The sequence below is a fragment of the Mytilus californianus genome, unplaced genomic scaffold, assembly GCF_021869535.1.
Source record: "Mytilus californianus isolate M0D057914Y unplaced genomic scaffold, xbMytCali1.0.p SCAF_9, whole genome shotgun sequence".
Classification (NCBI taxonomy): domain Eukaryota; kingdom Metazoa; phylum Mollusca; class Bivalvia; order Mytilida; family Mytilidae; genus Mytilus; species Mytilus californianus.
The window spans coordinates 57,533,840-57,560,322 of NW_026262745.1; the positions used below are offsets into that span (position 1 = coordinate 57,533,840).

Sequence of the window (26,483 nt, forward strand, 5' to 3'; positions counted from 1 at the left end):
ATTATTTGAATACAAATACAGCATAGAAAAATGTGGTATGATTGCCAATGAGACAACTTTCCACCAGAGACTAACTAACATCAAACTTAACAACTATAGGTCACCTTACGGACTTCAACAATGAGCAAAACCCTTGCATACCGCATATTCAGCTATGAAAGGCCCCGAAATGATAAATGAAAAACAATTCAAACTAGAAAACTATAATAATAAAATAAAATTGAGAATGGAAATGGGGAATGTGTCAAAGAGACAACAACTAAGTACGTTTCGGCAATAAAGTGTATCGACAGGTTGTAGGTATTCATAAGTGTATCTAGCATATTTACCTTTCTCATTCATTAGAGAACAATGCTTTAAATAAGTAGCAGCAAATATATTTGCTATCCGATTTTTCAAACGACCATTTGATTAAATAGGGAAACTTTTGTTTGATAAGATTATGTGAAAATGTAGCGGAAAGAGTTAGAGTCAAAACTGTCAGCAGAATCAGAAGCACGTTACTATCCAAAGATTTTTTTTACACCCCAAAAATAGTTAATTCCACTATTTTAATATGTTTTATTACAAAAGTTAATGATAAGTTCTTTGATAGTAGTTAAGGAACTAGTTAAAAGCACTGAAAGATTAGTTGTAGAACACTTGATAGAGGCCGAGATGAAACGATATTTTACATACACATAAATTATATGCTGAGTTAAGTATTGTTGCATTTGCACATCCACCCAATACTTGTATTACTTCTGCCGATGATTTGTGTAAACCCAGTATATGTTTAGCACAGTAGTAGACAAAGAAAACGTGTATTCACAATGCACCTGAGATACTCCATCTGCGACATGTTTACGGTGATGTGTGAATACGAGCATATACATTATATGCTTGTATATGATAATAAAATGATGGTTGTCTACTTGATTTATCAATTTATTCGATGTTTATTTGCTTTCAAATCCGAATAGTTTCAAAGGAGATCTAACGTTGTGATAAGAAGGAAACATTTTTCATTACCAATTACGTATACGAAGGTAATACTATTCTTGCAATCCCAACAACAGGAAAAAAAGATCGGTTAATTGAGTGGTTGTTGATTGCGTGTAAGGTTCAGGGACAAATATTTGAAGAATGCTCAAGTCACGGAGATAGACCTTTATAAAATGGAAAAAACTACTAAACATATGCATCACTACAAAAGTCTAAAAGTCTGAAAAGACCAGTTTTTGTCTTAATTTGCATGAACTTTTAATCGACATTCTCCAAAAGTATGACTTGTGTCTTAATTTTTCTTGACAAATTTTCATTTATATTGAATTTGTATGAAATTTACTCGACATATTCTCGACATTCTGAATATGGTCTTAAAATTTCTTGACAAATTCTTGACATTTGAATACTGTCTTGAAATTTCTCGACATATTCTCGACATTCTTATTTTTTCTCAGTATGGCTTGACATATTCTGAACATTTTGAATCGTGTCTAACATTTACTTGACAGTTCTGAGTTTTACAAATCATGACCAATATTCATGATGTAACTTTAATCTTTATTTCTCTTTATATGATATACTGTTGTATCAAGTTACACTTCTTTACAACAAAAATAAAAGTTGGGCATGTAAAATAATTGAAAATTTGGGTATATAAATATTTTTACAAATGCAAATATGGCTATGAAATCTAAAGTATAAAATAATTCAAATGTGGGTGTGTTGATATAAAACAATTTCAATGTGGTTTTTAAATAATTACAAATTTTGATTCCTAAATCTTATAAATTAAATGATTCAAACCAATCATACTGTTAGACATACTTCATTCTACATTCATAATATTCAATGTTGATATGGTAAATAATTATTATACCAAAATGTGGTTTATATAAATAGCAAATTATGATGATATACAAATCATTCATTTAACAGAAGAAAAATTTGTGTAATGTCATCTGTTGGAATATATTAAGTATTACACATGGACAGGATGTTCCCCATAAAATTAAGGTATTCCACACCCAGAGTACACGCAACTGCCAAATAGAAGTTATTGCTTTACCTGTAATCAGCCATACAACTTATCAGTTGACCGACCATGCCACTACAATTTTAAAAGTTTGTTGATAGATGAAAATGAAAATCATCATTTTGATGAAAAAAAATTGAATTGAAATGGATTTTCTTCATCAAAATTATGAAGTTAATTATTTTAACATAAAAACAAATTGAATAATTCCCAAAGATTAAAAGAAAATTATTATCTACTCCAGGAATAATAAAAAAAAATGTATTTATAATGGGTCCCATCAATGATTTCTATAGAAATCATCGGTCTTATGAAATGGTTCTCAAACAGACATGCATAATATAGATCTAAAAAATTTTTTCTTTTCAGGAAGGAGTTATCAAAAGTATTTATTTTTTATAAATAATTATAAAATTCAACACTCAAATTTGAATAAAAAATGTTTTGGGGTTGTTCTAAAAAATGAATAAGGTTTTTGAATCAAGATGGGAACAAATTCTTTGACCTAAACGAAAGCCCCCCCCCCCCCCCCTCTTTTTTTAGCCACACAAACCCAAAAGATGAATTGTGGGGTCCAAAAGAGATACAAGACACCTATTTTAGTAAAGCAAATTTGACTGGCAGTTTTGCGAACGGCAAAAATCTAAATGCTGTTTGTCAATACCTTCGACTTATATTCCAAGTGAAAACAATTACTTAAATATTTAATAAAAATAAATCAAAATTAAACTACATGGGGGATTATTCAGGGTATTCCAACTTAGTTGCACCAAAAGGGTATCTTACTACCAAATTAATCCTTGATTCTTCAAAGTTTAGTTTAGCCATAATAAAAAGGAGTATATAACAGCAATAGAATGTCATAAACAGTGCAGAATAAGTCTGTTCACATTTCAGGCGAAATTTATACTGTTGAGATAGTGTCAAGACATATTTAAGACTGTCAAGAATGTGTCGAGACATATTCAGACATTATTTAGAATGTCAAGAATATGTCGAGACATATTCAGACATTATTAAGAATGTCAAGACAGATCGAGACAAATTTAAGACAGTCAAGAATTGGTCGAGACTAATCCAGACTCTTATCAGATGATACAGGAAGTGTCGAGAAATTTTAAGACAATGTTCATACTGTTAAGACACTTGTCAAGAAAAATCAAGAACCTTATTAGACAAATTCATACTATGTCAAGAATTTTTTAAAATTATTCAGACAAATTAAGAATGTCGAGTAAAAATTCATGCAAATTCAGACAAAAACTGGTCTTTTCAGACTTTTTGACTTTTGTAGTGCATCCAGTGTCGAATATTTTTTTTGAATATTATTTCCGACATGATAAAAACAAGTATCCAACCAAGATGACAGTAGAAAAAATTATGGTCATTTTTGTTACATTTTTTCAGTTCTTTCATTATTTACTACTCCAAGGAGGCGGAACCAGACTGTGCAATAACAACTTCTGATGTGTAAGTTAGAGCACTCAGGTTTAAGCTCCTCCCATTCTTAGCTATTCCAACGAGAAGCAGTCAACAGCGGGATTGGAGAGTGCAATAACTAAAATATCGTTCAGTTAACGCACTCCTTTAGAAATAACAGAAGTTAACTTACTCAAAGACCAAAGGAAAAATTACCATTCATGTTACAACATGAATTGACAAAGGACTACGCAGCAGTTGCTGACATGCCAGCTCCAGACCTCAATTAAACTGATTAAAAGAATATGTCTTCATCATTTGAAAAATAACCACAATCCCGTTAAGGTTTAAGTATTATGCCTTCATAAACTGTACGAGAAGAACATAACCCGTGTCATGCCAACAAATGGTTTTATAATAAATGTGTTTATTCCCGAAGACCCTATGAGTGAATCAATATTAATTACAAAAAATGCCATCCTAATGACTTGACAGCAGTATCGTAACTATATATTTTGTAATTTAATCTGTTTAAAGGTTTGGTTAGCTTTTGAGGTGAATGCCGTCATTTTTGTGCTTTGTATATAGAATATTACCATAAAAGATGGAATGTGAATTAACTGAACGTTTAAAATGTCTACACGTTGATTTATAATTACGAATGATTATTTTGATAACAAAGTTGAGATTTATAAACACCATAAGTCTACAAGTTACTTTGATTAAATCTGGTCTCGTGTCGACTTTTTCAATTTCAAAACTTGTGATGGATTTGGTAGAGGTCAAGAGAAAAACTCCCCTCAAATGTGACTACGCTGTGCAAAATGTAAAAGGCAATTGATAAACTATTTCTTTGCAAGAAGGGTTCACTATGGTTTAAATTTGCCATACAAAATGCAAAAAAATGATTTTTTGGATATAAATGTTAAATTCAAGGTTGTGAACGTGATGATCTCAACTTTATAAAGCTTTGAAAATTGCAAACAAAATGTCGATAATGCATGATATTCTTAGAAATCTTCGAAATCTATATATACTACTAAAATAACGAGGTCCAGTTTGTTAGCTGGTGTGACGTAAAAACGACGAATCAAAGAATTCAACTTTATATATAACTAATATAGGACAATGGTGTTGATTAAATATTTCACCATTCCAGGTCCTTTTGTTTTCCACATGATTAATTACCGGGTCACTTGAGAACAGGTCTAATTAGTCATATGCTTCACGTCACAATGGGGTAAATCTGTTAATGGATTCTCATTGGTAAATATTAGCTTATTCCGTATGAAGTAAAGGCTTAAAAAAAGTCTTAACGTCTGATTAGGTAATATTGGGGTACATCTATTATTTGTGAGCGTATCCGTAAGTGAGGCAGGAAACCATTACAATTTATATGCAGAGCAATATTCTGAATTGATGAAAATACAAAGCAAAAAAAAAACCCAACAATTTTCAACATAAAAAGCTAAAAACCGACAAGCTTTTTGGAAAAGCTATTACTTGTATTACCAATAATTAACAAGTTCCGGGTCGAATTAGTATATGTTGTTGTTTGTTTGTTCTGTATCTTCCACCTCTATTAGGAGCACCACCATGGGTTATGGTATCAAGGAGAACATTTAGCACACTGTATCAGTACAGATTTGATGTGAGTATTTGCCTACCCAGTTTCCAAGCCTGGATGTGACGGGGATAACTACCAGAAAGTCACATGAGTTTCCGGTTGAAGTAATGAATATATTGAAACAAAGAGTATAAACTAAGTTTAATTTTGTTCTCATAAAAAGTCGGACCCGAGCGATGAATATTTCAAAATTAGAAAAACTCCTTCACTTTATGGCTACACTTTGTATTGTATTTGGGCGATTTAAGTCATATCATCAAAAAAGAGGAAAAAATAAACCGTGTTTACCATATAAAGCATTTAAAAGTAAGTAAAATATATTACAATATATTGTAAAATATCAGTTGCAAATCAAATATGGAGCTTTTTTGTGGAGATAATTCAAAAGTCATATCCCCAATCTAGCACATTTTTCTTAAGATGTTTTCTTGTTGTTTTCTAGGGTCCGGAGAATGCTCCCATATAACCCCATACAAAAGAAGATCAATGGAATTAGTTCTCAATAAACCGAATGACGCCCTTTTATGTAGAAACCTGATGGTCCGTAAATAATTTCATTTTGTATTAATAGACTAAAACGTAAGGATAACTGTTACGAATATACAGTTCGTGTTCATTTATTACGATTAGAATATTCTTAGATGAACATCAATACGCCAATTTATAGTTCGAGGCAAGATTGAAATAGAGAAGGACCAAATTTGGTTACGATGCTAGTTCAATCTTTTTTGTATCCTTTTTCGAAGTCATAGGCATAGCGGTTACACAGATATATGTATACCTCGCCTCAAAGATGGAGGATTATAATGATGTCCGTTTGCTGTGTCATCCGTCTGTTACAAGTTTGGTTTCAGGATGCTAATTAAAGAATCGCTTGAACAAATGTTTGAAATTTTACAACAATGACATGGACCATAAAATACAGGTCAAACTGGATTTTGATGGTTTTGACATTGACTGCTTAAAAGAGATTGAACTAGTTAACTCGAAATAAGATCACCTAATTTTCATTAGTTTGGACTAGATTGGTAAATAATCATGTATCGGTTATACCAGCTGCTGACTAGTTCCATTAGGGATTAGCCTAGAATGCAAATTTACTGAAGTGGCTCCTTGGATTTGAAAGGACAGTTGCAGTCTTGTTATCAGCTTGTTATGTCTACCATCCTAATGAGAATGCCTAAAGAAAGTATCATATTTCTACGTATGGTGTCATGCAATAGAAGTTCCTACTTAACATAAAACTTCCAACTTAAGAAATTATCTGGTATATTATTTCCACTGGAAATGTTACTGTATTTGTTTCTATAACGGTTTAATTGGTATAGAAAATTTAATGTGTCCTTTCAAGAACAGATACTACAGCATTGTCTATAATAAAGTTTCCAGAGAAACTTCTGTTAGGAAGCACAAATATATATTGACAGTGTTATATGATATACAGGCGTCAAAGAATAAATTTGTAAATATATCTCTCTTCCACTTACACTGTACTTATGAACTGAGCTGCGTCGGATAGAAATCGACCTTATGCAAGTGAACATATACATGTACATGTATAAGACTTTGATTGATTTTGGAACATTCAAATAAGAAATGAAAGATGAATTTTGGTCTGTTTTGTAGGGTTCTTAAAACAATCGAATTTTCAAACAGTTACAGGCTTTGCTTAGAGATTTGTTTAACCCGAAATAGGATAATAGATGTATTGATATTCATTTGCATAAGGTGGATTTCTATCCGACGCAGCTCAACTGATAAAATTATTTTTAAAACTCATTCTCTCGTATTATACAAAGTAGTGGAGTAATGTGGATGTTAAAACATCCAATCCTGTTAAATAATTGAAAAAAGTCAAGTAGAAGCAAAATTGGAATTTCAGCATTTGTAGTGCCGTATCTAAAAAGAAGTCATAATCTTAACCAGAGACATATACATATAAAATTCAAGAGTCTATCCTAAATTGAGGTAAATTAAATGGCCTTCCAAATACTTTTCGATCCCTAACATTACTGAAGAGACATTAATTGTCGAAATCCGGATATGGTGTAAAAAATTTAGCACCTCATGTTGTGGTTTACCATCTTTGCCGCAAGTTTATTGTTTTCTACTTGGTATAAAGTTAATAAAGAGATCCATTTTGTTACACCTTGTGATCAATTTATTTGGCAATCGCCAATGGCAGTCTGCAGGGTTTAAGAACATCAGTTGTTCGACCTGCTAGTCAAATGCGTTTTGTTAAAATATATTTTTTCACTCTTTTGGTCTTTTGGAAAATGTTGTTTGTGCTGTATTTAGACCCTTCTACAACGAAATTTGTTACATGCACACGTATAAAAATTGCGGTTTGTATCCAACGCAATCATAGGTTTGAACGTTGTTTTCAATTTAGACTTGTTATATATATATATATAGTAGATTTATATGTCTCTGTCTAAACATATGCACATATAAACATAGACAAAAAACATATGAAAAAGAAATCTAATTCCATACAGGTTTATCACGCAGGGAAATAAATGATCTCCCGATGATAATTTAATTTCATACTCCACGCGTTTCTACAGTGACTGTTGTTCTATATTAGACCCATATTATGACCATATTATGACCTTATCAGATAGGTTTGTTCCGGAAGCCTAAATAAAGATTTATATAACTGTTGGATGTTTCACAGTATCTATTGTATTTGATGTAAGGTGACCGTTTATGAGTATCACATAAGTAAGTACACCGTTTAAGTTTTCTGTAACTAGTTTGTACCTATGTAGTTTTGGCAGCTTGATTTGTATTGTTAATAGGGAAAACTTTTACTGTACCCGCTTATAAATATCACGTGATAAATATAGATTAAAACAAATGAAAATTTTGATTTGGTAAAATTCATATACAAGACCATAGGCGGATCCATTGGTTGATTTTATAGGGAATCACTGAAGCATGACTAGAGCGCCCGCCCCCCACCCCCCCACCCCCCCCCCCCCCCCCCCCCCCCCCCCCCCCCCCCCCCCACCCCCCTTGATGAAAAGTTCTGGATCCGCCACTGAAGACAATAGAATATTTAGTCAGTTTTGAGATCACAAAACATGATAATATATTGATTAACCAATTACAATAAGTCGATACATCATAGAGAAAAATATTACGATTTAATTTCACTTGTGATCTTAAAACCAAAAATTTGTTATTTCCCTTTGTACATGTTGTACAAAAATTTAGTACTTGGTGTTCGAGTACAGAGTACGGTAAAATCACTGAACATGCTGAATGCATGCTCTTTCCAAGTTTTATAATGCAAACATTTATTCCTTTTATTGAATACCATACTTTTATACAATAACACATTGTATGCCAAATAATTTAAATGATCTTAAATTTATAGACCGATTTCAGAAAGTTACACAGTTAACAAAACAGTTAATCCGCCCGATGGCCTTCTAATTTGAATATAAGAATACACCATTTTTAAAAGATATTACATAAACAAAAGGGTAATAAAGCAAACACATACTTCGCTGTATACAAGAGCACATATAGTACAAGTAAAGAATTACAATTTACTTAGTAAAATTGTTACATTTAAACTGCGAAAAGTTCTCTTATTGTATTTTCAAGAGATTGACATTTTGTTTTAAAAACATTAATTTTATACTTTTACTTTCTTTCGAAGTCAAAGGCAAGGAATTCCACAACAAAGTTCCAGAATACATAAATGTTCTTTTACCATAATTAGTTTCATATCGTTGAACAAATATATTATTTTGAGAAGATGATCTTAATGCATATTTATTAACAACTGAACAACATGAAAATAGTTCAGATAAATATTCAGGTGCTAGATTATTCATACACTTATAAACCACCACTATCATAAAATATTTAATTCTACTATAAATGGTAAGCCATCCTAACTTTTTAAACATAAATGATGAAGAGATATATCAAAACCTGCATTTAAAGTTTCGCTCGCTCGCTACCCTTTTTTCGGAAAGAGTCCGAAGAACTAGAATTAATTTGGTGTGGCCTTAAATACCAATTTTTCAAAAAATTTGGAAACGGCTGGGAGTATGGATATGGGTCTATAATTGTTCATATCAGTTGCATCTCCACCCTTGTGGAGAGATATAACCATAGCTTCCTTTAGCTTATCAGGAAAAATACCTGTACAGAGACTTAAGTTATCAATATGTGCAAGCGACTCAGATACAATTGGTGAAGATAGTTTAAGGATACGCGGTCCAAATTCATCAAGCCCTGTTGACTTGTTTACATCTAGCTTAACAAGTTAATACTTCATATATTGAAACAGAATAGAGGGAAAATGAGACATTTTCGCTTATCTTGCTCTTCACAAACGATGCTAAACTATCTGAAGAGAAAGTGGTTTTGGGATTAGGCACTAATTTATGACCTATAGAACTAATGTGATCATTAAGATGGTCAACAATATCTGTCAAATTCGTAATATAATCTGTTTTAAGACTGGTGATATTATTTTTGCCCGAGTGATTTATATATTTGAGGTGTTTCCATATCTGTTTGCAGTTGCGATCGGTTTTAATCGCATTTTCAAAGTATGCTTTTTTAGATGACGTTATTTTTGAAGAGGTGAAATTTCTGTAGGTTTTGTAGTTTCCCATATCATTAAACTTTTTGAAATTATCTCTGTTAATTCTAACTTAGTTGTCGAATATCATCATTGCAATCTGGTTTATGATTTCTTTTTTACGCGCTTAACAATAATTGGAGCATGTTTATCTAACACATTCTTAAATAAACTATACCAAATGTCTAATATAAAAAGAAGGTGTGGCATGATTGCCAATGAGACAACTCTCTACAAGAGACCAAATGTCACAGAAATTATAGGTCACCGTACGGCCTTCAATAATGAGCAAAGTCCCATACCGCATAGTCAGCTATAAAAGCCCCAGAAGTGACAAATGTTAAGTAAGTCAAACGAGAAAACTAACGGCCTAATTTATGCACAAAATAATGAAAGAAAAACAAATATGTTTAACAGCAACCTGGGATAGTGGTGTATCGGTACAACATAAGATCAAACTATAAAAATCAATTGAAAATGGCTTAACTCAACAGATGGATACAAATAGAAATACATCTAACAAAAACACAGAGTGGAAGTGGACGGGTACTTAATTATACATCCCCACAACAAAAAGACACTAAGTACAGATCTGAAAGTACTCGCAGTTACTGACAGCTAGTCCAAAGCCAATAACAACTAATAAAAAAAATTCTAAATTATTGATGAGAAGCTACATCCAGTTTACTCAAAATTACTATTGGCGTCCAAGCTTTGGTTTCTTCATACTGATTCAATTTATATATGGTTTCTATATACTTTTGCCTGAAATAAGGAAGATAATTGCCAACTTCCGGTTTAGAAAATGTCACTTCCGGTCTCATATGATAGCTTTATTTATACTGATTCCAAAAATATATGGTTTATATATACTTTTGCATGTAAAAAGGGAGATAATTAGCTACTTCCGGTTTAGAAAATGTCACTTCCGGTCTTATATGATAGCTTTATTCACACTGATTCCAGAAATATATAGTTTGTATTTACATATGCCTGTAATAAGGAAGATAATATGCTACTTCCGGTTTATAAAATGTTACTTTTGGTCTCAAAAGATAGGTTAACCTATGGTCATTCAAAAAATATATGGTTTCTAGGTACTTTTCCATGAAATAAGTGCCAAAAATACTACTTCCGGTTCACTCAAGGTCGCTTCCGGTTGACATTTCTCAAGGTCATATGTCAACCAACAGTTTGCAAAAGACCCTATGGCTTTATCATGTAACAAGTTGGAGTAATAATCAATTAACCTTAAATTGAATCATTTCAGGGACAATAACTCCTATAAGATGTCATTGGATTGTTTCAGACCAAATGTATCATATCTTCATCACAATTAGGCAAACATTTTGCACTTGTTCTTTAATTTGTATCTTTAAATGTGACAGAGGAGATCAAATAACAAGGAAAAGTCAAAATTTAGAAAATGACCTTGACCTTTGACCTTGGCCTCAATTTCATTTAAATGAACCAAGGAACTCAAATCAATATACCTTAGGTCTCTATTACTTACAATTCATGCCATACATTTATATATCCCTTATGTCAAATACAGAAGGGAAAATAACTCTCATGTGGAGTTTACGTATCGCCTCGGTCAAAATTGGACAAAACATCCTTAGGATATAACGAGTAATTTGGTAAAATAAATTTGTCGATTTCTTTTACGGTTACGGAGGAGATGCAGTAACAAGGAAAACAGTGTTCAGGGAGATAACTCCTACAAAGAAAATTGTTCGGCTTAGAATGGGTGAAAATAAAAAGTGCATAAACTGTATGATATTATATAAAAAATATCTAAGCGACATCTTGCGAAACAAAAATTTTACATGAGAACAAAATTAGGCGGAAGAAAAAAAAAAAAAAATAATAATAATAATAATAATAATAATAATAATAATAATAATCAGAACAAATACAATAGGTCTTTCCACAGAAAAGTGGAAAGACCTAATAAATGGAGAGAAGAGGAAAGAAAAGAGGTGGGTGTGTGCCAGTGAGACATTTTATGATATATATGGTAAATTAGAATGGTTAAAAGTGCACATTTACAATATAAATCAATTGTTTTAAAAACAATTGTTAAACGGTCTTTCCTCTCCGAAACATGATTGGTCGGTTGGTTGGTTGGTTGGTTGGTTGGTCGATCGATTGATTGATTGATTGATTGATTGATTGATTGATTGATTGATTGAAAGTTTGCATGACACTCTCTCTATGCAAGGCATCGGACTTGACGTTCATATTCTGACGAGGCTGCGTACTTGTATATCCCGCACTCCCAAACGGACAGCTTCAGGATTTCCTAATAAATAAAAATCCTTACATCTTCTTTTTTTTCTAATTTTCTCTATTTGCTACGAGAACTGATACTTCATGGTTTCTTTTATGTGTTGTGTGTACATTTTGTTTCAACTTGTAGGAAGAAAAAAAATGAGTAACATTTTGTCTTGGAAGTTTCACTTTCCATATTTGGATATGGATCTCGAATGTTTTATTCTAATTTTAGGTCCGCGTTCGTGATGATGTTTTGAAGTCACGTGACGCTCGAATATATATGTCTGGAGTGACCGGGGACAGGGTGACAGTGGAGACCGTTGAACAGAGCACATGTGTACTGATCGGACAAACATGACCACTATTGGTTTTATTATTTACAGGTCATTGATGACGGATCATGCATGCATCTTACGTTCACATGTTTACGGGAGCACAGTTTTGTATTTTAATGCATGATTAAAAAATTTGATTGTAGGATTTCAGCAATATTTACGATTTTTCTACGTCATTGAATTTTATTTCTCAAACAAGCGGACCGCGTCTAACGGGAACATGAATTGGAGCCGATTTTTTGCAGGAATGACTTTCTATATAAGAAGTTTGTACATCAGAAGGATTGCATTTTTACAGTAAAATGTACAGGACTGAACTTCAAGGCGAAATGGGATTCCTCAAAGTAGAAGAAAAAAAATGGGGGGGGGGGGGGGGGGTGGTGGAGAATGGTGGAACTTGGTTGATAAATTAAGATAGGATGCATGTATACATCATGATAGCTGCAAAGTTTGAGGCTATAATTATTTCATTTTGTTCATTTTGCTATTTCAGTGGCATGGAACCCCTAAAACAATGACGCGTACCATTTTGACAAAAACTTTCCAGTTATATCATGTCGCGACTAAAATTTTGGTCAAATTTTTTTTATACGGCTTACGGTTTACGTGTTACAAAAACATAACGACAAATTAATTTGGTAAAGGCAGATAACTCCTTTAAAATCTCACTGGATCGCTTCGATCCAAATTAGGCAAAAATTCCTGAGGATGTAACAAATAATTTAGAAAAAGAATTTTGTCGATATCTTTATTTGTTACGAAGGAGATGCAATAACAAGGAAAACAGTGTTCAGGAAGATAACTCCTACAAAGAAAATTGTTCGGCTTAGAATGGGTGAAAATAAAAAGCGCATAAACTGTATGATACTATATAAGAAATATCTAAGCGACATCTTGCGAAACAAAAATTTTACGCGAGAACAAAATTAGGCGGAAGAAAAAAATAATAATAATAATAATTAAAAACCAATTGTTCAAAGAACAATTGAAGGTCTTTCCACATCAATTTTCTAAATAATTGATGAGAAGATAATTCTGGTTTACTCAAAGCTACTATTAGCGTCCAATCATAGGTTTCTTCATACTGATTCAATAAACATGGTTTCTATAGACTTTTGCCTGAAATAAGGGAGATGATTGTCAACATCCGGTTTAGAAAATGTCACTTCCGGTCTCATATGATAGCTTTATTTACACTGATTCCAAAAATATATGGTTTATATATACTTTTGCCTGTAAAAAGGGAGATAATTGGCTACTTCCGGTTTAGAAAATGTCACTTTCGGTCTCATATGATAGATTTATTTACACTGATTCCAAAAATATATGGTTTATATATACTTTTGCCTGTAAAAAGGGAGATAATTGGCTACTTCCGGTTTAGAAAATGTCACTTTCGGTCTCATTTGATAGCTTTATTTACACTGATTCCAAATATATATGGTTTAAATATACTTTTGCCTGTAAAAAGGGAGATAATTGGCTACTTCCGGTTTAGAAAATGTCACTTCCGGTCTCATATGATTGATTATTTACACTGATTCCAAAAATATATGGTTTATATATACTTTTGCCTGTAAAAAGGGAGATAATTGGCTACTTCCGGTTTAGAAAATGTCACTTTCGGTCTCATATAATAGCTTTATTTACACTGATTCCAAAAATATATGGTTTATATATACTTTTGCCTGTAAAAAGGGAGATAATATGCTACTTCCGGTTTATAAAATATCACTTCCGGTCTCAAATGATAGATTAATGTATGACCATTCAAAAAATATATAATTTCTATGTACTTCTACATGAAATAAGTGCCAAAAATGACTACTTCCGATGCACTCAAGGTCACTTCCGGTTGACATTTTTCAAGGTCATATGTCACCCAACATTTTACAAAAGATCTTATGGCTTTATCATGTACCAATATGAAGTAATAATCAATTTACCTTAAAATAAAACATTTCAGGGGGAATAACTCCAATAAGATGTCGCTGGATTGTCTCAGACCAAATGTATCATATCTTCATCACAATATAACAAACATTTTGCACTTGTTCTTTAATATATAACATTAAAAATATCGGAGAAAATGCAAAAACAAGGAAAAGACAAAATTCAGAACATGACCTTGACCTTTGACCTTGACCTCATTTTTGAAGTTAGGATCCAAAGACCTTAAATAAAAAGACTATAGGTTTATACGGCTTACAGTTTATGAGTAACAAAAACATAACGACACATTTATTTGATAAAGGTAGGTAACTCCTATAAAATTTCATCGAATCGCTTCGATCCAAATTAGCCAAAAATTCCTGAGGATGTAACGAACAATTTGTAAAAAGAATTTTGTCGATATCTTTTTTTGTTACGAAGGAGATGCACACAGATGATAAACAGTGAATAGGGAGATAACTTTTACAAAGAAAATGGTTCGGCTTAGCAGGGTGAAATTTAAAAGCGCATAAACTATACGATACAATATGAGAAATATCTAAGCTACATATTGCGAAACAAACATTTATCGCAAGAACAAAATTAGGCGGAAGAAAAAAAAAAAAAAAAAAAAAATAATAATTAAAAAACCAATTGTTCAGAGAACAATTGAAGGTCTTTCCACATCAATTTTCTAAATAATTCATGAGAAGCTAATTCTGGTTTACTCAAAGCTACTATTGGTGTCCAATCATAGGTTTCTTCATACTGATTCAATAAACATATGGTTTCTATAGAATTTTGCCTGAAATAAGGGAGATTATTTTCAACTTCCGGTTTAGAAAATGTCACTTCCGGTCTCATATGATAGCTTTATTTACACTGATTCCAAAAATATATGGTTTATATATACTTTTGCCTGTAAAAAGGGAGATAATTGGCTACTTCCGGTTTAGAAAATGTCACTTCCGGTCTCATATGATAGATTTATTTACACTGATTCCAAAAATATATGGTTTATATATACTTTTGCCTGTAAAAATGGGGATAATTGGCTACTTCCGGTTTAGCAAATGTCACTTTCGGTCTCATATGATAGCTTTATTTACACTGATTCCAAAAATATATGGTTTATATATACTTATGCCTGTAATAAGGGAGATAATATGCTACTTCCGGTTTATAAAATATCACTTCCGGTCTTAAATGATAGATTAATGTATGACCATTCAAAAAATATATGGTTTCTATGTACTTCTACATGAAATAAGTGCAAAAATGACTACTTCCGGTTCACTTAAGGTCACTTCCGGTTGACATTTTTCAAGGTCATATGTCACCAAACATTTTGCAAAAGATCTTATGGCATTATCATGTACCAATATGAAGTAATAATCAATTTACCTTAAAATAAAACATTTCAGGGGCAATAACTCCAATAAGATGTCGCTGGATTGTGTCAGACCAAATGTATCATATCTTCATCACAATATAACAAACATTTTGCACTTGTTCTTTAATATATAACATTAAAAATATCGGAGAAAATGCAAAAACAAGCTAAAGACAAAATTCAGAACATGACCTTGACCTTTGACCTTGACCTCATTTTCGAAGTTGGGATCCAAGGACCTTAAATAAAAAGACTATAGGTTTATACGGCTTACAGTTTATGAGTAACAAAAACATAACGACAAAATTATTTGATAAAGGTAGATAACTCCTATAAAATTTCATCGAATCGCTTCGATCCAAATTAGCCAAAAATTCCTGAGGATGTAACGAACAATTTAGAAAAAGAATTTTGTCGATATCTTTTTTTGTTACGAAGGAGATGCACACACTTGATAAACAGTGAATAGGGAGATAACTCTTACAAAGATAATTGTTCGGCTTAGCAGGGTGAAATTTAAAAGCGCATAAACTATACGATACAATATGAGAAATATCTAAGCGACATATTGCGAAACAAATATTTATCGCAAGAACAAAATTAGGCGGAAGAAAAAAAAATAATAATAATAATAATAATCAGAACAAATACAATAGGTCTTTCCACAGAAAAGTGGAAAGACCTAATAATCAGAACAAATACAATAGGTCTTTCCACAGAAAAGTGGAAAGACCTAATAATAATCAGAACACATACAATAGGTCTTTCCACAGAAAAGTGGAAAGACCTAATTATCATGTCACCCCATTAAAGAATGATTTGATCGTTTTCGTGAAATTTTTCAATAACGAATGAGCGGCAACAGATCTTTCACGATCCTTTTCATAATCATCAAAAAGTGGTACCCGATCTTTCTCAATCCGAAATATCAAATTTTCATACGACCGCAAAAATTTTTTGCGGTTAATTTTTTGCGGTTGTATATTGGTATCACGTCGTCGTCGTCGGCGTCAGCGTGAGCGTCGTCCGAAGACATTTGGTTTCCGGACAATAACTTTAGTTAAAGTGTATGGATCTCTATGAAATTTATCCAAAAGGTTCAATACCACAAAAGGAAGGTTGGGATTGTTTTTGAGGGTGATGGTCCCAAACGTTTAGGAATTAGGGGCCAAAAAGGGGCCAAAACAAGCATTTTTTTCTAGTTTCAGGACAATAACTTGTGTACAAGTATTTTGATTGCTCTGAAATTGTACCACAAGGTTCAATACCACAAGTAGACGGTTGGGATTCGTTTTTGGGGTTATTGCCCAAACCGTTCAGGAATTAGGGGCCAAAACGGGTCTAAAACAAACATTTTTCTAGTTTTCAGACAATATAAATTTTACGGACGCCATCACGAGTTGGTTGACCGTTATGGAATAACCGTTTCACAGATGATATCGGATATGTTCCTTATGTCGTAACTACAATACCCTTCCCTTTTCACGAATGTGACTTACCGAATTAGACTATTTACCGGATTTGTAATAACATAAGCAACACGACGGGTGCAACATGTGGAGCAGGATCTGCTTACCCTTCCGGAGCACCTGAGATCACCCCCAGTTTTTGGTGGGGTTCGTGTTGCTTAGTCTTTAGTTTTCTATGTTGTGCCATCTGTACTATTATTTGTCTGTTTGTCTTTCTATTTTTGGCCATGGCGTTGTCAGTTTGTTTTCGATCTATGAGTTTGACTGTCCCTCTGGTATCTTTCGTCCCTCTTTTAGATAAATAAAGCATCCCCTTTTTAAGAGAAAGATCATTTCACTACAAATAATGTAGTTTCAAAAAAACTTATCCCTATATTTCAATTGGAGATAGACCATGGATTTTTTTAACTTCGTAATATCCCCAATTCTGCACTGCTGGATTTGATGAGAATTGCTCATAGATTGAGATCAAACCATGCAAACCATTTAATCATAGTACTATTAAGATAATTTTGATAACAATTATTTAACACGTTTAACAACAAAAATACATGAGAAATAGTGGAGATACAACAATATAAAAATATTTTTCTCTTAACTAAATAGATGAATAAGCCATTATAATCCAATGGGAGTGTGGAAATAGAACAGTGTAGCTCTGACAAAAACTCGAAGAGTGAAGAAATCTCGTTTTATAGTTGTATAGGGAGATCATAGACCATTGCACTTGGATCTCAAATATATAGCTGTCTCCATTTTTATCAAAAGTGGACATATAACACTTTAAGATTCACACGACGATTTATCACTTTTATTAAATACCAGGCTTGCAATAACACATTGTATCTACCCAAAAAACTTGCATTAGCTATTCACATAGATCGATATTTCAACGAAATAGCGAGTAGGCCTATGTAATGTTTGATTCAATTCTTTAAAAGTTCTTTTCTCCCGACACCATGAACTATAGATAAAGGCCCTTTTACCATGTAACATCACATAATTATATGTAGTTGAAGGTTGGAATTATTGCTATATTATATTCACTGCATACACTTCTTCAAATAAAAATTGTAGCACGAATATTATTGATGCAAGTTGACATAGTTTGTATTTAAAAGGTCATATTAAAACAGTGGCGGATTCAGGTGGGGTGTAGACATACTTAGACCTCTTTGATTGGAAATTTTAAATATAATCATCTTTTAGCATAAAATTGTCAAAAACAGTTCGGTAAATACGCCCCCGCCCCTTTCAAAAATCCTGAATCCGTCCCTGATCAACGCGTCTAGTTTCGTCTTTATGACTACGACTTATGAATAGAGGCGCTCAAATCAAAAGACAGAGAATGAGGAAAAAGAACAGTAAACGAGTTAGGAAGTTGGAGAGAATTGAAAGCAAAAAATGCCAAAAAGATGTGCCAAATTGGGCTTAATTCATGTATGACCGAGAGAGGGAAAAACGATCGAGATATTAATTGAAACGGGATTGAATTACAAGAAAATTAGTTTAATCGATCATAAATGAATGATGTTAAAATTTTTACCTGCAGTGAGGAATATTATATAAATAACACATAGCTGAGAGGGTGATAGAGCAGATTGTTACCCCGAGAAAACATTGTCAACTGAGGCGAAGCCAAGGTTGACAATGTCTTTTCGATGGGTAACAATCTGCTCTATCACCCTCTCAGATATGTGTTATTTAATTCATTATACTGAATGTTCTGTTATTACTGTCTATTAAATTTCAAATTCAAAGTAATAAACTATGTCGTCTTGTACATAACAATCATCCGTATTTATTAAAGCGCAAACTTGAGCAAGCGTCTCTGTGAAGGGTAATATAGTATTTGCCATGGGATAGAGTAAATTGTCTATCTCGTATTAACCAATCAAAATCTGGCATTTTGACGTGAAGTATAATAATATCAGTAGTTGTCTAGGTGCTATACAGGTATTAACTTCGAGTGCAAGAACTTGTACCTCAAACACTGTGGTACTTAAAGGCGTCATACAAATGTGTGTTAAATGTAAAATTGTGGTTTGTACTTCAACTACTTGTCACTGGCGGCATGTGAGATCATGTAACGATTTAAATAAATAAAAAAGCTCTAAAATTCGATTCTTACTATATTAGCATTTAGGTCGATTCTATAAGCGTATACTAACGTCATATATTAAATAATTAAAGCATTGTTTGCTGGAACTGTTCCAGTCAAGACCAAAATATCATGGCAGTCTAGTTAGAAATATCATAACAACATTAACGATACAAATCTTACCTCACCAGACTCGCATTTTGACAATTAATGTCTCATCAGCGATGCTCGAGGCCAAAATATTTGAAAATCCAAAACTTGTTCAGAAATTAAAGAGCTGATAAAACCAAAAGGTATAAGTATAGCCAGAGTCGGGCAAGAAATCAGAGCTTTGAATGATGATGATGGAAATATATAATTCAGTAATTTAGAATAAATTCAGAAATTTCTTTACAGCAAATTTCAATAACACAATATTCGTATTTTTATGCAAGTACCGAAGTACTGGCTATACGGGGTTGGTGATACCCTAGGGGACTAACAGTCCAATAGCAGAGATATCAACCCAGTGATAGTAATAACATTAACGATACCAATTTTACGCACCAGATGCGCATTTCGACAATTAATGTCTCTTCAGTGATACGTATATTCGAGGCGAAAATTTTTGAAAATCCAAAACTTATTCAGAAATTGAAGATCTGGTAAAACCAAAAAGGTCAGAAAGTATAGACAAACCTGGGCAAAGAATCAGACCTTTGCATGAGGGAGATATATTATTTAAATTGGTACATAACACTACAGGGAGATAACTCTGTAAAAATCAACTGAACGTTTTAATCACGTTCTATTGTTGAGGAGATATTAAGCTTCTCAATGAGCAAAATTAGCGTTTGTCAAACTGCTATATATCCAATGAAATTTTTCCGATCAAGTGTGTGGTTCAAGTTTTTTGAAATTTTTATACTTTTGTCAAAGGGTCAAAGTAAATATTATGTCAAAATTTTATGAAAATTAAACGAGCCAAATTAATGTTAGTCACGGTGTTTGGTACAACCTTAATTCGAAACAGTCAAGAAAAACAAAAAAATCAAAACGGTGAGATCAGGATATCTGTAGTATCTAGGTTAAGGATAGGACATAATTTTCCAACTGTTTGTATGATAATGAAAATTTAAGAAATTAATATTCTTTATTTGATTCGGGCAAGAAAAGAATTTACGGATTATATATACAAGGGACGTAATTAATAAAAAGATGATTATATTCAACTAAGTAACTATCATGACCATTGGCATGACTGAGGTGTGGTCTTTTTTATCCAGAAATATTTCAGCACTGTTTAGAATTGGAGACCATTGATCATGTCAACTGTCTTTGTTTGATTTATTTACAATTTGTTTCAACTAGGGGCGATTTTGTACACGATGGAGTATATACGTATATAAAAATACGGAGATGGGCTTTAATTGTCAATGAGACAACTATCCACCAGAGTTCAAATGAAGTGAATGTAAGCAATTATAGGCAATCGTACAACCTTCAACAATAAGAAAAATACATTCAATGATGAACAAATATGCAACAGTTTAACCGAGAAAACCAACGGCCTAATTTACAACAAAACAATTAACGAAAAACAAATATGACAGAAATGAATCAACGACAACCACTGAACTACAGGCTCCTGACTTTGGGCATACACATAGGTACGTGGCGGGGTTAAGAATGTTTGTGAGTGTTCATGCAGCCCTTCTCCTAACCTGGGACAGTTGTGTAACAGCACAACAAAAGAACAAACTGTAAAAATCAGTAGCAATTGGCTTAACTCAAAAGATCGGTACGAGGCAAAAAAAAAAAAAACTAACATACAAACAACAGAAACAAAGCACCGAAAATAGAGTACTCGCAGTTACTGAAAGCTAGTTCAGAGCCAATAGACCTTATCGCTATTTGGAAATCTGCGCCACTTGACCCGAGAATGTGCGCCACTTGAACTTTTGACGTCATACAACAATCACTTTTCCTTTATGGCGTCAGACATTTCCTATTATAAAATTTTACGAGACCTTTGTGATGTGCAGTAATGGCGGACAAATAGCGATAAGGTGTATTATAACTAATAAATAATTCATGTTCTCCCAGACTAAATTCTATCATGTTTATAGTCACTTGTTAATTATTCAATACTGTACATGTATATTGACATACAGTTGTCTTACTAGTTAAGCATGATTGTGTCGTTGGGTTGCTGTCTCATTTACATATTTTCCGCATTTCCATTTACTTTCATCTTCTTTTCAGTTGTAGTAGCAAGATATGTCAGGAGTAAATTGGTGGGTGAGACGAGCATCAGCTGATGACTATGATGACGTCATATCTATTCTACAAGACGGGGAATACCAAGGAGACTACTTGTCTGATTATTTTCATATACTTATAAAGAGTCCACTTTGTTATCCATACGTCTGTTTAGTCGATGATAAAATAGTGAGTTGAAATAATTAAGTTGACCACCACTGGCAAATATTTCATGCATATTCAGGATGGGTACACATTCAGCAATTAATCAATTAGGTAGATTCTGCGAAGTAGGTAACTCAGGAGGTGTCAAACCACCAATTTACCCACTCACATTTAGAATATATGTAAAAGAGGCCCTATCCTTTACTTAAACTAACAAATGATGATACACGAATAAAACTTTTGCTGAATGAAAAAATATAGTTTAACAATTCTGAGCCCAAATTTATTTGTGCCTGAATTTATAATACAATGGTACATGTACATAGTATATGCTTATTGAGATTTTCAGAAAACCATTTTAGTAGTAGGTATATTCCAGAATGGCATGTGTCACTACAATAAATTGAGTTGATTGAAAATTGGCCTTTTATAGAAAGGTGATAAATGTACAGTTCATGCAGGATATACATTGTTCTCTCGAAATTTCATCAGGAAAATACAATTACAATTTAATGCCATCGTGTAGGTTGATTTGCTATCAGTTTATATTTACCCTAAAAAATTCTTAAACAATCAAATCGCATTTCGCTTTGGTAGATACTTTTCAAGGGTGATTAAAGAGTCTAAAAATTAATCTTTGTACTCATACGAGTTATACATGTATTACCTGAAAATGACGACGGATTTTCTAATTTAAGCTTACATATATTTGTGTCATGTATTATTGTGTTGCTGTCCTCTTACATGTCTAGTCTCGTTTAATGCAAAATCTGTATCGTATACTGCCATGAATACTATACTTATGGGACTACCATTTGATTTTCTGGAGGGGGAGGAGGTGGGGCGGAAGATTTTGAAAATGAATATCCTGGCCTGGTAAGCGCTAACTCAAAAGTCATGAAACAGTTGTGTACAAAAATGAAAAAAAAATGTTGAAAGCAAGGGCGCTGAAAATAATTTACATTTACTATTGTAGATAGCATTTGTTCAAATTGTCATAATAGACAATGGAGAAACTGCATCTTATCGGTCAGGGCGAGTGAGAAGAGATTTTAGAGGTTTAAATCTTCATGACCAATTTACCGACTTCACTCTGGAGGATCTCAAAAAGAGAACAAGAGGCCTTAAACGTATAGTTTTTGAAACAGGAATGCAGTTCAAAGATGTTTACCAAAGACTGGAACGAGGAGGGTATACCTTTATCACAGCACGTGTATGTAATGTATAAGGCCAAGAAAAAATAATGTTTTACTGTATAAAACCCTGCCCTTATAATCATTTGTAATATTGAAATAAGATGACTATAAAACCAAAAAAAAATATGTTTAGGGGGGTCAAATGTTTTGCTTAATTTTTCGGCGAAATTATGGTTTCTTTGCCCCTTTATTACTGATTAAAGTTTAAAACTGGCCTCTTTAATATAGCATCTATTTTACATGGCCTTATTAGTAAACCATCTGTTTAAATGGCAATAATGTTCTAATACTACATATTTATATTTTTTTTATAACTCATTGCAATTTGAAATTCTAGAAATGGCAATTAGTTCTTTCCGTTACCGAGATAATAAGTACACTGTTTTATTTAACTAAATGCTGTAACAACACATTGACATAATGTGTCAAGCGCGATAGTAGGATTAACTCTAATAGTTTTTCCACCCGCTCTATAATATACACTTGGCCAGCCTTCCATATTCGACATGCTTAAGGTTTGGTGCCATGTGTAAAGCTTTAATGTTTTATATACAAATAAGTAGATTTGGTGTGATTGCAAATGAGACAACTATCCAACACAGAAAACATGACGTAGATGTAAGCAACTATTATAATAGGTCACCATTAACCCTTTAACAAAGAGTAAACACATATCGTAAAGTAAGCTATAAAAGTCCTGACATGAAAAAATGTAACATAATTCAAAGGAGAAAACCAAAGGCTTGCTTTATGTACAAAACAATAAACGGAAAAAAATATGATATTCAACAACAAACGACAACCACTGAATAACAGGCTATTGCCTTGGGACATGCACATACATTGTGTCGGTGTTAAGGATGTACTTAGGTGAAATTAAAAAAAATATAGAATTTAAAATTGATACTATAAGTCAGGGCCCGTATGCATAAAGCTACTTAAGTTAACATTTGTTCCGAACGGACGGATTTTTCTACATGTCCTACGATAAATTAGTACTACGATTGGAAATCTTCACTTAAGTGGTTTTATGCATATCAGCCCAAAAGAGCATTAGTTAAGAAACAAAATAAGCTAAAAATATTGATAGGTTATGGAGCTCCTTTTCGAGATATTTAATTTTTTTTAAAATGGCGGGAAAAGGCTGACTCAGACTTTTACCTTATATTTGCATTGGTATTATTTGGGTCTCAAATCGAAAGAAAGGAAATCTTAAATTTTGGTAAATGACCTTTTATGAGCTATTGAAGTCTTATATGAAAAGAAAAATGGGTGCTATGGGGAAAAATATTTTTCCCTGTATCATAGGAAAAAAAACAAGGAGTCCGAACATCTGACAAAAATTCCTAAACCTGACCTAAGTATGATCCTTAAACATGTTTGCGAGCGCACAACTCTCCCTAAAATAAATCATGTTACCCACCTACCGTAGGCTAGTCCTTGTTATGCGCAGAGGCACATATGGCAAGGAGAGTGTCGCAACCAGGAAAAGGCAATTTTCTTTAGAGAAGAAAGCTCTGAAATCAAAATCATCAGGTAGATCAGACTCGTTAGTCTTGAAAGGCATCTATCTATTGGAAGGAAAACCATAAACAAATATCTCTGGTCCACCAGGTTGGAGGTTATCTCCCCTACTCATAAAACAGCATCTGATTACGGAAACAAGGATTAGAAATTGTGTTACACAGACAAAACTATTTGACCTATTTGATTGATTGTGTGAGGCATTCATTGATTAATGACTGCCTATCGTCCAGCGGCAAATATTGCATTAATATTTAGGACTATGATATGTTTATGAGAGAAATATATACCGTTTGTTGTACTATACTAACCAAATAAATCAGATTTCAACGTTGTATCTCGCAAAGTAACATTCTCCAGACAGTCAAGTCTTCCTACCCGGACAACTTTTCAACCAGCGTTTAGTTCCGCTCCAAAATGTCATGTGCTAGATTGAGAAGAGGCACTTACCAATTTTAAAGGCTTAATTTAGATCAAGACGCTAGGTTATGGATGACTATCTCCTGCATTCGAGGCGACCACGTCACATAAAAACACTCATTGAGTTCTTTCAACGATTTATTTACCGTCATGTTTTGAACTAGAACTGATTGTCGATGATTCATTAGTATGTTAATTTTTAGGGTTTATGAAGCACATAAAACATGCAGTTTCATTTATGTATAGTGTTGTGCCTGAATTTTATATTGATTGCCTTCGAAGGTTTCAATGTATACATATCTTTTTTATTTTAGAAATGTACATTTTATGCTGGTTCAAAAACTGCTGTGCAGAAAAGTATTCAAACGTCTCAAAACGACTGTTCCTCTACAACACTATTAGACGAAAAAAATTTCCGAAAAGTTATTGCAGCGAAGGAAAAATATCCAAATGTATTCAAAGATGGCCGACTTGCAGTTGATTCAGTATTGTACCACATTTATCAGGAAAACGTACCATTGATACTGATGGAAAGAACGAGCGCTGTTATATCATACCCAGAAGTTTACGATAAAACACTTTTAACTTTTTGCAGTTACTTTCGTTTACTGAACGGTGAAACTTTTTGTAAGCTTGATATATATGGTAAAATCGGAAGCACTGTATTAGAACATATGAAACTGCATTTACGGATTGTTTTGGAACATGTTACTGATGTGTTTACGATTGATGTTCGATGTAATGAGGATATAGACCTTATTGACCATGCTATGATAAACATAGGTACGTCAAAATTACCAGAAGGAACCTATAGCCATAAAGGCAAAGCTCTCTATGAAAGACCTATTGTGACACAAAGTAGGTTATAGATTGTGGATCGTATGACGCAGTGACATTTTTGTTTAATTAGCGACACATACTATTGGAGACTACAGTAACGTACAGGAAATTGAAGTCGATTAAACTTTTTACTTTTAATTTCGAATAGCTTGACGTTTCACCAGTTTACAAGATGACTCAGAACAAAACTAGAGCATGCTGTTTGATGATAATTATTAATGATTAACTCCTTAAATAAATCATAAGCATTACAATTAACAATTTCACAAATCTGATGTTAATAAAAAAGACTTTTTATAGAACACCCCAACAAATGAAGGAAAAACAATTAGTAACATAAGTTGTTCTTTGTCACACGACACCGTAAATTAAAACCGTTGTATCTTGTATTTAACATGTTTAATTTTATTATAAATATATTTGATTTGTTATTTTACAGTTTGAAGATCAACCAAAATTATTTCTTTTGTTTCATTTTCGACAGTGAAATTCTGTTTACAATCTTACTTTTGGTATATTGCATACCGAAATATACTTAGTAATACAGCGGTCGATGTTGGGGTGTAAAAAGCATTATGTCTACAACAACAGAACAAGCACTATCCAAGCTTGCTTTCTCGATATCTTTGTTGTCAAGTTACAACGCTTAGAAAACAACGATCAATCAATCTCATTAAAAACATGCTACTTTACATTATCTGTTACAGTTGTCTATCTAGTGTCGTGCTATTTTTGGCCGTTAGACATGCCTTAACGTTGCGGCATACATACAAAACGTTCATACATGAGTCATGCATTTGGATCCCAAACTCTTTAGAGCGTGTGTTTACATCTACATGTCTTTTATTATATTTTGTGCTGTGTTTTGAGTTGCCGTACGCGTCTCAATCAAATACTTTATACTGCCTTCGAAGAGTC

The 26,483-nt window shown here is 32.9% G+C and overlaps 1 protein-coding gene across 1 annotated transcript; it reads left to right on the plus strand.

The window, feature by feature from the left end:
- The first annotated feature begins 7,686 nt into the window (after positions 1 to 7,686).
- LOC127715011 (uncharacterized) lies at positions 7,687 to 26,025 on the plus strand. Its single transcript, XM_052221038.1, has 4 exons — positions 7,687 to 7,790; positions 21,424 to 21,609; positions 22,562 to 22,798; positions 25,040 to 26,025. The coding sequence occupies exons 2-4, from the start codon at positions 21,439 to 21,441 to the stop codon at positions 25,592 to 25,594; spliced, it is 963 nt and encodes a 320-aa protein (XP_052076998.1). The 5' UTR covers positions 7,687 to 7,790; positions 21,424 to 21,438; the 3' UTR covers positions 25,595 to 26,025.
- Positions 26,026 to 26,483: the final 458 nt, after the last annotated feature.

What these genes read in the sequence shown, in the direction of transcription:
- LOC127715011 (XM_052221038.1), top strand. Translation starts at nt 21,439, where the DNA reads ATGTCAGGAGTAAATTGGTGGGTGAGACGAGCATCAGCTGATGACTAT. An exon ending in GTTTAGTCGATGATAAAATA is followed by an intron (nt 21,610 to 22,561) that starts GTGAGTTGAAAT and finishes TTACTATTGTAG; the next exon opens with ATAGCATTTGTTCAAATTGT. An exon ending in ATACCTTTATCACAGCACGT is followed by an intron (nt 22,799 to 25,039) that starts GTATGTAATGTA and finishes TTTTTATTTTAG; the next exon opens with AAATGTACATTTTATGCTGG.